Below are 15,000 nucleotides of genomic sequence, written 5' to 3' on the forward strand. Positions count from 1 at the left end.
CGGCCGGCCCAGCCCTGCCCCTCCTGCTCTCCGCCGCCAGGGGGCATCCTCGGCCCTGAAAAGGGCGGGCGCCGCGCGCGGGGCCGTGAGGGGCGCGGGCGGGTCGCAGCCCCGGCGGCCGTGGGGGGGGGGGGGGGGGGGAGGCCCGAGGGGAGGGGGCGGCGGACACGCGGCCCAGCGTGAGTCGGCGCGGTTCGGGCTGGTTTTCCCAGCGACGGACGGTCCCCGCGTGAGACCCTGCCGCCCCTGGCGATACCCCCTGGGGTCACCAACCGGGGCCCGAGCGTGGCGTTGCCCCACCCGGCCCCGGCCCCGCTCCTAACGCGAATGCCTCCGCACGGACGCGGGCTGCGGCGCTGCAGGGGAGCTGTCCCCGCAGCCCCTTCCCTCACACGCCGTTTTCATTCACGCCGACGCGGCCCAAGCCTTGCTGAAACACGCGCGGGGCAGCACACCGGCGGGCGGACAGAGGGGACGGGACAGGACGGGACGGGAAGGGACGGTCCCTTTCGCTGGGAGCCGCGGCGGGGGGGACCGGGCTCCGCGGCACCCCAGGCGCCCGCCCGCAGCCCTACCTGCCCCTCGGCCGCCCGCCGCCGCCCGCGACGCCTCATCCAGGCGTCCCGCGGGCACGCCCCTCGCCGAGTCTATTGGCCGCCGCCACGCCCCCCGGGGAGCCGCCGCGAGCGCTGAGTGGCCCGGCGGCCCGTCCGTCAACGCCCGGCTGTCAAAACACGCCCGGCCCCTGTCACAACAGAGCCGGTGCCGCGGCGGCACTTCCTGCGCGCGCGCCCGCACGGCGCTGCTCCGCTCCCGCTCCGCCGGGCGCACGGCCCCGCCGCCCGCCCTCCCCGCCTCCCCGCTCCGCTCCTCCGGCGCCGCGGGGGCTGCCGAGTCCCGCCCGGGCACCCTCGGCTGCGGGGGACGGGGATGGCTCCTCCGGGGAAAGTTGGCGCCGCGCCGTGAGGGGAGCGCCGTCCCGCTGTGTGTGTGTGGGGGTGCGGCGTGTCCGTGCGCCCCCCGCCCCCTCAGCGCCCCGGAGGAGCCGGCGCCGCTCGGCGGGGCGATGGCAGAGGCTGCCGGCAGCGGGGAGCAGCCGGCGGCGGGCCGCGCCCCTCCCGACGCCGCTCACCGCGCCGAGGAGGAGCCCGAGCCGGCTCCGCTGGACGCGGCGGCGGGCAGGAGGCGGGAACGCCGCAGCGGCGTCTCGGCCGTCGGCGGCCTGGCACCGGCGGCAGCGCCCGAGCCCCCCGACGCCTGCCTGCTGGAGGCGGCCAAGGCCACCCCGCGCCGGAGCAGCATCATCAAGGTAAGGGCGGGAAGCTGCCGCCGGGCTCTCCGGGGCGGCTGCCCTGCCTGCGCCCGGCCAGAGGGGTCCTGTCCCGGGGGAGCGGGGCCCCGAGCCGGCCGCCGCCGAGGGGTGCCGGGGTCCCGCCCGCCCCGAGTCTTCCCGCGGAGTTGAGAAGTTGCGTGGCGGCTCGTATCTGCGCTTCTCTAATGTTTACGAAGGGCCCGGAGGCAGGAGGAGTAGCTGCTGCGGCGGTGGTTTGCGTGGAGTAGCACGATACGCGGTGTCGCGAACGAACAGGCGGCGTGTGTGGAGGCTGCGCGGGGCAGCGCCGCGGGTGCGGCACCCTCCGCGTGGAACGAACAGGGTGCGTGTGCTCCGAAACACCCCCGCCTCCGTCACGGTCTGGTGAGGAACGCCGCCTGGTGAGGGTGTTCACGTGGAGGGTTTACTCCAGCTCAGTTTTTAAGAATAAACCGTGCGGTTTATAAACCGGTTGCGAGTAGTAGGCTAATCGCTAGTTTCTGGGGAGACGATGAATGTAGTCTCCCGGGCAAACCTGGTTTAGCGTGTGGTCACGCGTGGTCCTCTGGTGGGGATTTGCGCTTGGAAGGCATCAGGAGGACGGTGGAAAATGAGATTTCACTTCTGCCAATGGGTGAAGGGGCTGAGCTCTAGCTGAAGGCAGAAAGCAAAGAACGCTCTTAGAGCTTGGTATATCTATCCAGAGGAGGAAGGGACAAAGAAAATATTTGCTTTTTGCATTTTAAAGCTTTAACGAATATTTGCTTTTTGCATTGTAAGCTTTAACGTTCCGAGTATACCAAGTTACTTAAGTGCAGAAGAGCCCAGAGGACCCTGTGAAAGCTCCACCTTGAAATGTTAACCTGTTAAGTCAAACAAAACATTGAAGTGTGGCTTTAGTCTTCTAAAGGCATCCGCTGAACGTGATGGGAATGCTGCCCATCTGAAGTTACTCAAATGCTTTACTAAATCAGGACCAAAGGTCTGTAAGTCTTCTGGTGTGGAAATGGTATTTTCTCTCGGAATTGTGTGAAGGTTTCAAAAATTGGAAATACACCATCTTGGATTTAAACTGAAGAACATAGGATTGTTTTTACAGACTATGCCAGTTCTAGGTGGTAGAGAAGTTGTAATGACTGGGTAGCATTTTCACTGCAGGTTGATGTTTAGCAATACTGCTGAGAGTGATAATGATCTGCCTTCCAGCTGGAGGAAATCTCTTGACATACATCCTGGGATGGTGTTTATCAGCAGAGAGATTTCTGGTAGAGATAAGAAAGTATCGATGTTGTTACATAAGGCCTCATCTGGCATACTGGGTAAACTCTTGTTTCCTGTGCTTGGGAACAGTGCATTCGAACTGGGGCAGGTGCGAGGAAGGGTAACTGGGATGGGCTGATAAGGTCAATGGATTGAATACTGTAGGAGGGGAAATTTGATTTCTAGGACAGCATTGCTTTTAGAACAAAGGATGCCTATGCAGTCTGGAAACTAGAAAACTATTCCAGTCACTGTAATGGCCTGGAATGTTCTTACAGAAATGGAATGAAAAATACCATAATTCATCTTAAATTCACCTGTGAAGTTGATTAATTAAATTAGATAACATGGTTGTGCCTGATAGCAGATAACTGAACTTGAATATTTGCAGGCTGTGCATCTCTAAGCTATGAGGTTGGGACACCATACAGAGTGTTAACATTTATTTTCCTACAACTCTTTCTCAGTGGTGTGTAATATAAAAGTGTTTGTTATCACAGTTTTCCTTTGGCGTCATACTAGTGAATGGGAAATACTTGTAATTTGGGGTAGGAATTAAATAATTTGTATCTTTCAGGAATTTCTGATGTCCTAGGAAATGTTCATCAGGTGTTGAAGGCAAATTTTAGGTGGAATTAAGATAAATCCCCCCAATTTATTTTACCTCTTCTGTTTTTTCAGGACTTTAAAGCCCTGAACCTGTTTAAGCATTGTACATTTTACAGGGGAATGAATTTTATGATGTTCTGTTATATTTCTTTTACTCTAAAATGTCTGTGTGTTCATATAAATCCATAGTCAGAATGGTATTCCATTGTTTTCTTTAAGCTGAACTTATCAGCTGAAAAAAGGGGGTTTGAGAAAGCCAAGGACAACCAAGCGCTTACTCTGCAGGAGTTGAACACTCTTGCCCTGTTTTCCCATTTCTCTCCCAATTATTTAAAGGTGTACTTTAGGTGAGTGGTCTTGTTGAATTGAGCAAGAAGTTAAAATTCTGTAGATGTAGATGATCAGAGTATACTTTTCACAGCCTTTTTTTCCCAGCTATCTTTTAGAGCTCTGCAAGTTTCGAGGTTAGCGTCTGAGAGCCCGATTCCAGTGGAAGCCGGGCTTGTTTACATTGGAACGTTTTGACATCCACAGTATAACTGTGAAGTGTAAAGGACTGAACAGGGACTTGCTTTAAAAACCTTTCCAGCAGCCAGTTACATTTGGCCTATACTGCAAACAAAATATGAACCCTTTAGGTAATCTTCAGTGCATTCATGTGCTCTGTATTTGGCTTCAGAAACAAGAGCACTCATTTATATAAGAAGAAGCAGGAGTATGTTTATTCCTGTTTTGCTAATGTTCACAGCTTTGTAGATTGAGATAGATTTGAAACAGCATTAAAATGAGAAATAGTTGCAGCCACTCTTGTGCCCTAGAAAACTTCCATAATACATGTGCATTAGTTGTTGCTTTTGGGTTCTTTGTTTTGGTGTTTTTTTTAATGCAAGGAAGGGGTGCACGGTCTTACTGCAGAACTGGAGCAAGAAAGCGTTTTTGCCACGAAGCCTGAAGTCAGCAGGGTGTAGTGGTTGGGAGACAAAATTAGAGAAAGGGAAGAGAACGTGGAATTTGACCATTTTTTTGAAGCAGCCTGAAGATGGATCCTGCTTCGGCTAAATTATTTGCCAGGTGTTTCAATTTTTTTTCTTGTGAATGATCCAGGGCCAATTGTTTGCAAATGAACTGTTAATTGCAACCACTTTTAGGTCAGGAGAATGGAAGACAGTGCTGGAAGGACTGGAATTCTTCTTTCTTTACATGTAATGCTTTGCAAGCCTTCCCATGTGGGGCTTTAAACAGAGGTGACTGGTGGTGTTTACCTTCTGGCTCGTTCCTTGTGGCATTGCCATGTACAAGAATTTTAATAAATGGGTAGGAAGGCTGTGTAATTTGTTAGGTAAAGCCTACTGAAATATTTTGTAACTTTTTACCAAAATACTTTCCTGTCAGTTCTTATCAGGCCTCTCTCTGCTTTCTTTGCATGCAATACCAACTTTCGGGGCCGTGTGGTTGTTTTTTTCTTCGTGGATCTTTGTGTCAAGATACTGCAGCAGGTAACGCAGCTCTGTGTGATGCCCCTCACAGCAGACTACGCCCATGAAGTGAACCTGAAGCAGGGACTGCAGACTCAGACTCTTAACTTCAGTCACAGCAGAGCTATGAGACTGAAGATCTTCCAAAGACTATTTGCTTCTGTTTCATGCACAGTTGGGTTTTTTTTTTCTTTAAAAGCCCGTTGAGTTGCCCTTGCCTGTCATATGCTCGTAGCACAGGAACCGCAAGGATTAGGGTTTTGCAATTGAATCCATCAGTGGAAGTGTATCAAGATAGCCAGCTGTCTTGTTTCAAGAAGTTGTATTTACCCTAGTGACATTTTTAGCTTTAAAAAACGCAAACCTACAGTAAAAAAAGAATGAGGCTTAGTTTCTTTCAGCTTGCGTTCTGAAGTGTGACAGAATTTGTGTTTTAAATGCATGATACATCTGTTTATGCAACATGACTTTTTTTTCAGAAGACAGTAGAGTTTTTCAAGACTGTGATGATTCTCTGGTGACTCTTACTTAGCTTTTTGCTGTGTAAGTTTACTTTTACTTGCTGCTTAATAATCTAGACCTGTGACTTGAGTAAGATTCACTAAAACTGATTGATTAGTTGATACCCTAATGGTGGTTTTACCACAGCTGCATTCTTTGGCATATTCCTCAGTAACCTGAAAAAAGGTGAAAATACTTGGGTAGAGAATATGTTAAAGAACACAGTGGAGCCTAAAGAGGTATAGAGAGGGGCAAGAATGACATGCCTAGCCATGGAAAGGCTGCCACAAAATGAGAAATCCATCAGACTGGCCTGGAAAAAGGTAACCGGCGGGTGATATTTTAATATATGCAAATTCCCAAACATTGTGGAGAGAGAAGCAGGGAACTGATAATCATTCTCGTTCGCAGAATGTTAAGTAGGGGAAACCCAGTGATAGTTACATAGCAGCAGGTTTAAAATAAAAGTATTTTCTGACGCAGCATGTGATTAAACCATGCACTTAACAGGCACAGAAAGCTGTGCAGTCAGAAATGTAAATGGGTTCAAGCAGGTTCAAAATGACAGATTGATGGAGGGGAGCTGCACAGTGCGCCAGGAGCATCTGGCTCAGAAAGCCCCTGAACTACAAGCGGTTGAACACTGGGAAGCTACAGCAGAGGAGTGATCGCTTTGTGCTTTGCTGCTTCTTATGGGTCTCCCTGTGCATGTACTCCTGTAGCTGGGATAGCAGCCTGGATTGACCTTTCTCTAATCCGCTATTGGTACTACCTATTTGTTATGAAAAACCTAAACACACTGTTAAGAGACACAGAAGACTGTTTTCCATTATTCCTAGTGTAAAATTTTTTTCACGAATGAAAAGAATCTTCTCTGTTAATTAGTTATTTAGAATTAATTCTATATTTTTTTTGCCAGCTTTACAGAAGCGAAGCATTTTTGAGATATGTTTTGGATTGCTGTGGCATACTGTTTGTAGTCTTTATAATATTTTCATAACACTCTGCCTGTATCCCATACACCACTGTTTTTTCATAAGCATCTACTGAAGACTGGTTTGAACAGAACCTGTACTGGCTGTAAACCTACTTTTGTCAAATTAATTATATCCAGTAGTTAGTATCACTGAAGATGGATGGTTTTTCTATGGAACTGTTGCATTTATCACTGAGATCCTTTCTAATGGAGGGCAGTAGGTGTTTCAGACTGAGGTTTAACCCCCACCTCTTCCCTGAAAAGAAAGTAGCATTTGGCAGGTCCAGTATGGCTGTGCCTAAGGTGATGACATTGTAGTGAGAAGGATCTAAGTCTTCTTTCCATTCAAATTCTTGGAATTGTTTGTGTTTAATTTGGACTTACTGTTTCTGATGGTTGGATTTGCCACGAAATACAGTAATACTGATTTCTAACCATCTCTGCAGTCAAATAAAAAAAATATTAAACTTCTGCTCAAGGAGAGCTTGGGGCCTGGTTAAAAGTCTCTTGAAATCAATGGGAGCATTTACACCAACCTGTGTAAACTGTAGTTAGTACTTTCAAAAAAACCCAAACAACCCAACAACCTACATCCAAGGCAAACTGCTTCTATGAAAGTTTATAGCAAATTTGCCTGTTATGCTGCCTGCTGACTCTGGAGTAGTTTTCTTGTCAGTTGGTTCCGTGTAGCACCTAATGTAACGCATGAATAGCTGTCTCATTAAACGTGTGGGTAGAGGTGGATAATAGCATTGTGTTTGTGGTATTTTTCCATACAGAGTTGCAATAGTCAAGGTTATTTGAATGTCTTCCACTGAAATTCCCTAAAGGTGACCTTTTTCAAACTGGTGGGACAATATTCTTGCTGTAGGATACCAGCAAGTCCATCGATCTGCAAACACAAGCTCTGGAGGGTCTTTTCAGGAAGTCGTTTGAAGGTTTGCTAGGTAAACAGGAGCTGTTATGGTCAGGAATAAGAGAAGTTGTTGATGATACTGGTTGATTTGTTTTTACAGTATGTTGTGTGCAGAAAGACTGTTTTGCAGAAGTATATAAATAACAAATAAAAATAATGCTTTGTTGCAGTAATGGTGCTGGTGGGTAGAGCAGCGGTGGAGGAATCCTTTCTACTGTCTTCCAAATATGTTATGTGGCTGTTAATAAAACTAAGGTTTCATATCTGTACAGAGATGCAGATCCTGTTTCTTATGATAATATTTTATTCGTTTTGTAGTTCCACTGAGATCAACTCCATGTGTAACAAAAATGTTTATTTGAGTAAACGGTATTTTTTTTCTGTCCTTCCCCACGGTATATGTGAAAATTAAGGCAGTTGCTGTAGAACCAATAATGCATCCTCTGTGGTGAAACATTAGATTTACGAGCATGATCTGCTAAATCAGCCTATTTTTTTTCTTTCCAGGATTCACCTGGTAGGTGTAATTTTTTGGTAATACCTTAGTGATTTTTTCTAAGAAATGGGGAATGATGATTAATATAACTTTTTATTACACATGTATTCTAGCTTATTTCTTCTCTTAGTCAATGTGACGTGGGGGTTTTGACATGTGTGACAGCTTAGGAGCTACTCAGACTCGATTAAGAAGTTAAGTTCCACAAAAGACTAAATGTGTGTACCGAATACTAAGAAGTTCTGAGGACTGATATCTTTGTATGTATTGGTGTAGGAGTGTATTTACAGTCAAAGCCGTGTTCTTAAATCTTCCTGTATCAGAAACATTTTTGGTTTTGAAGTCTACTTATGTGGAGTACGGCCTTCTGGGGGAATCTTTTTATGTTAGCAATTTGCAGTTTAGTGATTATTAGGCCCCATCCTGAAACGTGTTTAAATTACTGAGATTATTGTAATGACTTCATTTAGTTGTGGTTCACTGTTAACACATGTATTAAGTTGAAAGTCTCCAGTCATTAAGACTGTGTACAGGCCCCAATTTAAAGAGTTAACTGAACTCAAACGGAGATAAAATATTCCTGTTCCAGATCCACTTACATCAACATAATTAGTCTTGGGATTATTTTGGACAGCATGTGTCAGGTAGTGTTATTGTGACATGCCTATTTAGAGGTGCATCGAAGTCTGAAAGGTAGCTGGCACCAAAGCATTACTGCTTTGCTACTGTACTGAGAGGTTTTTAAAAAATGTTCTAGCTGTAAATGTATACCATGAAGGTTTGAGCCTCCTCCCGAGCTGGGTGCTCAGGGGAGTACTAACGCTCACACCAACACTCACACCACGCCTTGGATAATCCCAGCAAAACCAGCTACAGAAAATGTTCGTTGTATTCATACTATTATTCCCCCAAGGATCTCCATCCTGCTAGATCTCATCCCTCCTGGTTGACCTGTGTTGTGCTGCTCTGGTACTTCTTCGAGGGGCAAACGGAGCACGTCTTTGCTGCCCAGTACCTTGTTCAGAGATTCACACAAAGTGGGAATTGGTTTGAGTACTGCGAAGTTGTCATGTGTTGATTTGCATGGTTGTAAATGACTACAGAAGAAGCAGTGTGGTGGATAAACACGACTCCAAAATTGTCCTTCACTGGAAGTTTTTTTTAGTAACTTGGATGCAACTTCTGCATAGGCAATAAATATGTCTGATATCCATTCAGTATGAAGCTGGCTACTTAACTACAGACATTTCAAAGAAGTCTAGAATCAGATAAAGTATAGTGCTCATGGGTTATTATTTTATGGACCCAAAGTCTATCAGGCTATGTTGGGCAGCGATCCTCCCAGCATAATTTGGATCTAGTTACCTGTGTTGTATTACAGGTAGGCATAGCATGTTTTTAATTCATTAGACAGTTTTGATGGATTGCTGATCTGTTTTGATTGGAAGCTACAGAAGATTTTTTATCTCATTTGGCTCTTACAGATAGTTTGGGGGGAAAACACAACAAAAAGAGAGTTGCTTAAATAAAATGCAGGATGCATTTCTAGTTCGAGAGGCCTGCTGCTTATGCAAATGTGGCTGTATGCATCTTGCTTTTGTGTATGCTGGTGTACCTTTCTCTGTGTTCTGTGTTGATGCATCTCCTAGAAGGTGTATCTATCTGCTTAAAAAAACCGAACAAACCAAAAAACAGCCAAACAAACCAAAAGTTCTGCCAGGTGTATTGATGAAAAAGACCCTGTGAATTTAAGAAATGCCGTACCATTGTATCCTGCTGCAAAGCCAACACATTTTGGGGAGTATGTGTGCTGTAGTGACCAGGTGAGAATATTGGCCACACCATCTTTGCAAGAAGAATGTAGGAAGTACATAGCAATAGGAAGTAAGCTCCTCGATCAGGAATTGGATGCTAGTGCTCAAGTAACCGGGACAGCCACGGAGCAGAGCAGCGTGAGAGCATGTCTAGAAGCTCCGGTGAAGTTCAGAAAAGTGGATTCTGCGTAATCCAAACCCTGCTGGGAGGGGAGGCTGTCATGGGTAGCAGGCAAGGCTGAAACAAAACCGGGGAGCCTGTCTGGGAGCTCGGGCAGCGGAGTCTGGAGCTAGCCAAGAGCGCACAAGCAGAGTAGAGACAAGGTGCAGGGCAGCAGCCAGGACTCCAGAGCCTGGAGCACAGCTGTGGGGATGTTGTTTGGAAACCCAGCGCTGAGTTCTCCCCTGGGGAAAGTTGTGCAGGGCAGACGAAAAATACTAGTTTATTGCCTGGGCTGAATTGCTCTGGTGTGGTGGTCTCTTGGGCACGTACGTGTGTAGGTATTAAGAGGAGTGGTGGCTGAATGATGCAGAGTTTTGGGGTGGAGTGGGGGGCTCTGCCCGAGGGCGCAAGTTCGCTACTGGGAGCCCAGAGGGTATTTTTGTGCCACAAGCAGCTCTGGTGGAGGGAATGGGAGGAGGATGAGCGATGGCTGCCTCGGTCCTGCTCTTGCTGGCTCGATGGTTGAATCTGATTCCTTGCATCCCTCTCTCCCCGCATGAAGCTCACCACCCATTCTGGGGCAGCTCCAAAGCCATTTGGGCATCTCCTGTGAAGCTTTCCACACCCCCACTGCTTATAGACAAGGTTTAGCATTGTAAGTTAGTATCACAGTGGTGTGTTAATTTTGGTTTTGTTGTCGGGATATTTTTTTGAGAGATTTTCTTGGTGGATTCTGTCAGTTTTAGCCTACTGTTGCTATTTACATAGAAGAATAAAAAGCGTCATGTTTTGCTTCACATTAGATTTTCTCTTAAGACACTTGCAAAATGCAGTGTAGGCAACTCTCATTGTAAATGTAGATGAGTTCTGGGTTCTTGCATTACATGTTTTTATAAACTGTGCTTTTGTTTGGAAGAGCCATGCGATTTCACTTTCTTTGTTCTTTTGATTTAATTTTATAACAATTTACATAAATACCTGATTAGAAGTTGCATTTTGCTCAGCTAAAGTGACTGCTGATCTCTTCAAGCCAGAGCTATCAGGAGAGAGCACTATGAGTGAATTACTGTAAGATCTCTTTTCTTTTTCCAAATAAGATTATGTAGGAGCTTATTAGATTCATTTAACAAATGTAATACTTTATTAAAGGAATCCTCTTCCATTGGAGTATGACACACCTCCAGGCTACCTGGTATAAATACTGTAATAAAAAATTCTGTGAGCACTGACTAAAAAAATAGATGTTGGAATTCATTAAGCGTATGAAAAAAGACTTTCTGCAAACATTTGGTGTTCTGTGGTAGATGGAGCCGAGTCCCGGAGACTGCCTGGAAGCCATGCAGCCTTCAGTGGGTTTGCTGTGCCTGAGGTCTGCCAGGGCTGGCCTCCCTCTGCGGGCAGCACCCGAGTCTGGGCTCTGGGGTGAAGACAGATTTGTTCTGGGAAATACGTGTGGATGCGTTCTGAAGGAAGTTCTGTCTTCTGGTGTTATGTAAAATTGGTTGTACTTGTGTATGATTTGAAAATGCAAGTCATAGCATACAGAGCTTGTGAATTTCTTTCTTGGAGTGTTACGATTCGCAGTGGCAGTTGCTCCCTAAAGCAATGCAGATTTAGAGTATAAACATAGTTTCTGCAGTCTCTGAAATCAGTGGCAATTTTCCCATTGCCATCATTGGAGGAGGGAGTGGGTCAAACACAAATACCCAGTCACTAAACCCTGTTATTTTACTTTGAAATTTTCTTTTTCAGGCTCCTAAAGACTTAAATTGTTGTTGACTTTGTTATGCTGATCCTGCTTTGAGCTAGGTGAGGTTTGTTTGGCAAAACTGGATTGCTTTAAACCTGAACAACATTACTGCTGAAGAACGAATTTTAGGGGATTGTTTCCAAAGAACAGTTGCTCTTATTAGAAACACAAAAAAGAGTAAGTTGCTGTTAGAGCTGAGAAAAAAATAGAGATGACTCAATAAACAAATGCACTTGCTGTGAGTTATTTGCTTGGCAGTGCTGCTGCAGGGTCTGTGTGCTGAATGCATATTAACAATTCTGTTCATATTCAGTACTTTTTTCCGCTACATCTCTGTGCATGAGAGGGAGGCACCTTCATACAGACTGGTGAGGTACACAAGTCTGATGGACAGGAATAATGCTTAGAAGTAAGTAGTTTTAAGGGATTGATCCAGATCTCACTGAGACCAAATCAGAGCCCATTCATCGACTTCAGAACATTCTCCCAGTACCCTTGGTCGCCAAGGAGGAGCGTTCCCTGCAGCAATACCTGCCGACTTTGGAGAGTTGCTTTTTTTTTTTTCCAACCATTTTTTAACCATAGATTCATGCTGTGAAGTAAAAACCCTGAAGCTTAAGAGTACACTCGGATCCTATAGCAGTACCTTGCCTTCCAAATAGGAGAGGACCATACATTTTGTCTTAGCTTTCTTAAGAAAATTGGTATATACCTGGTGTCTGGCTTCCACACATCCCTTCTTTGCAAAGAGGGAACTGCGTATTTCCTTCAGACCAGCTTTTAACTTCTCCACAGATTCTCAGCTTGAATAAACTGAGCTATATCCTACTGCAAGTGCACTTGGCATCGTTTTTAGAAATTTGAGGATTTGAAAGGAACAGTGTGGGCACAGTGTTCCATTCACTGGGAGAGGAGAGGAAAGAATGGCTTTCTAGCGTAAAAAGGTTGCAGCGTTTTCTGCCTTGTTTAAACAATTGTGAGGCAAAAGACATGACCCTGCTGAGATGCGCCATTTGTGTGGTTTGGATGTGGTATAACCCAGAACTTTAAATTTCATTTCAAATGCCATTTACTTTGTTTACCGATCTGTACACCTACTCAGGGATTGCAGAATGTCTCTAGCTTGTGTTGTGGCATATTGCAGCCAGGAGCACATATTGCACAGTTCTCCAAATATCACTCGAGGAAAACACTGAAGTGTTTACATGTCTGGATATCTGTATGTTCAAAAGAACATAGTTCCACTTGCTCAGTTCATTATCTTCCCATCCATCTACCTATGTATGTATCGCATATATTTTGCATGCTAATAGAAATTCATAAAACATATTAAATTGACTTTTCAGGCTAAATTTTGCACTATTACACAATTTTAGCAGTGGGAAGTGGTAATGTGATTTCCTTTAGTGAACCCAAGAGCTAAAATTAGTAATTATTGCAAAATACAATTTTTTTTTTAAAAGGAAAAAAGACTGTTTTAATTCAGCGTTGCAGCAGAGGTAGATAGGTGTATTAGAAGGCAAAGTATGGTTTTCACTGCCAGATAACTTACCTGTATTGCAAGTACTTTTTTTAGTTAACTCCTACTCTTTTTGGCCTACTGTAAATACAAGTTACAATGGTTTATTTAAAAAGATTTTTGTGAAAGTGAATTATCTAGGAGTTAGCTAAAACTAAAGCTGGTACTAGGTTGTCCTCATAGCGATTTAAGTTAGTTGTTAAATAAAATAAGATTCTGTGTGGACAAAAGCCAAGGGCCCTTTTCTTGGAAGATGGAGATGAAAAAATGTGTCAGAATGACCAGAGAGTGCACAAGAGCAAACGTCGCATCCAGAGGGCGGTGAGCTGGCTGGGAAACTGGTGTGCTTGCCTTCAGCCTGAGCTGGTGGTTGCACTGCCCTCTGCAGAAGGAGAGGTGCAGACTCTCTGGTGCTGCTGTGGCTAATGGCCCTCCAGAGCTCCCTCATGCCAACAGAACTGCTCGCTCAGAGGTGTTGCGGGCCTGTGGCTCTGTTTATTCTTACTTCAGCTTGTTGCATTGAAGCAGGATTTGATCCATACCGGGTTTAGGTAGAAAAGACTATTCGGGAGCCTTTGGCAAAACTCTTGGTATCAAAAGTGAACGTTATCTTTGTGAGTGCTGAATATTGGCAGCTGTAAATGAATGCCATCTTTCAGGATGGGACCAGTGAATGCCCCCTGTGGAAAAATGCCAGTTACTTGCAGTTTGGACAGTGGAAATTGTTCTTTCATCTTCCTGACTGTATAGAAAATGTCAGCTATACTGGTGAATTAACAAAACAGTGCATGGATCTGGTGGGTTTTTATTGTTTGCTTGCTTAAGTGACTGGTTGTCATGCCTATGTGTATTTTTAGTGGCTGTTTGTAGTGCATTTTCTCTTCAGGACCTTTGGACGTTTCTAGTCACAGGTTGATAACTAAATCTATGGGCAGTGTTTGGGTAGAACTCTGCATTACAGCTTTGGGTTTGTTATGCTCCAATAAAGTAACTAATGTATGAATGCAAATAAGGAGGTAAATGATATCAAAGAGAATAATATTGTAGAAAAGACGTAAACATGCCACGTGTTTGTATTACTTGGTATCATCAGATGCTTCTCAGTTAGGGGTCTTGACTACTCAGCTGTACACCAGATTTTGGGCTGTTACAAATCTTGATTTCCTCCCTTCATCATATTTTTTTGAAATACTGTGGGCTTTGTTTGTTTCTTTTGTATGTGGGATTTTTTTAGTGTTTTGCCACTGCATGTATAATGCATGTTCTGGTTGCTGTATAGAAGATTTTCCTGTATCAAGAAAGTATTTGGGGTACCTGTCACACTCGGCTGTATTGGTAGTGGCAGTTCCACTGCAATTAGAATTTTATATCCCTTCTAGAAAAGGCTGGAGAAGCTTACTGCATGAGCATTTAAGACTCCAGACACCAGGGAGTTGTTAAGCATCCTTCTGGAAGGATCTGAGATGGCTGGACACATTAGAGCTGTTAAATGTGTTTCTAATGATGTCGGATGAGCCACTAACAACCAAAGAATGCCAGCTTTTTCTCTCTGTGATGATTTAGTGATCAATAGCAGTAAAATAATCCAGGCAACACACTAGGGAGAGTTTCTGCTCTTCTCAAGTGGTTGTTGAACTTGTGAGATAAGCTTCATGGTGTTTCCAGTGATAATAACGATTAATACTACTTTTGCTGTTGACTGTTTTCGGTTTGTTGTCTTCACAGAGTTTGTGTACTGTATGAGAACTTTACCACTGTAGCTCCCAGCAGGCCACTTCCAGCCATGCCTAGCTGCTTAATTGACTTGTTAGGATGATGGATTTGTATTTGGTTTTACAGATCTGTTGGAGTGCCTTCTTCCCTGAGGGCATCACTGTACTTTGTTCGGGGAGGTGTGAAAAGCAAGAAGAAAAGTTTAACTGCACCTAGAAGTATTCAAAGAGTTGGAAGAGAACAGCCTAGGAAATAATTCCCTCCTTCTGCTCACTTTAAAGTATGTTTTGTGTTGTGCAATAGTGTGCTTGTAGGGGAAGGACTATTTGGCCAGAAGATAAAGTGAAGCTTGTAGAGAGTCAACTGCAGGGACCTTTCCTGTGTAATTCTATATAAATACTCTGCTGGAGAAGATGCTGCTTCTGTTAATTACTATAGCATATGCTTGGAGCCAAAATGCAGGGAGATACAGGACGGTATTGGAGTACCTACTAAT

The 15,000-nt window shown here is 45.0% G+C and overlaps 1 protein-coding gene across 1 annotated transcript in view; it reads left to right on the forward strand.

The window, feature by feature from the left end:
- Nucleotides 1–833: 833 nt before the first annotated feature.
- PLCL1 (phospholipase C like 1 (inactive)) overlaps nt 834–15,000 on the forward strand; it is a 172,341-nt gene continuing 158,174 nt past the window's right edge. Inside the window, exon 1 of the mRNA XM_075430873.1 lies at nt 834–1,309. Within this exon, the coding sequence (XP_075286988.1) occupies nt 1,067–1,309 (243 nt within the window). The 5' untranslated portion in view covers nt 834–1,066. The remainder of the gene's footprint in view (nt 1,310–15,000) is intronic.

The sequence above is a fragment of the Opisthocomus hoazin genome, chromosome 9 (genome assembly GCF_030867145.1).
Source record: "Opisthocomus hoazin isolate bOpiHoa1 chromosome 9, bOpiHoa1.hap1, whole genome shotgun sequence".
NCBI classification, from domain to species: domain Eukaryota; kingdom Metazoa; phylum Chordata; class Aves; order Opisthocomiformes; family Opisthocomidae; genus Opisthocomus; species Opisthocomus hoazin.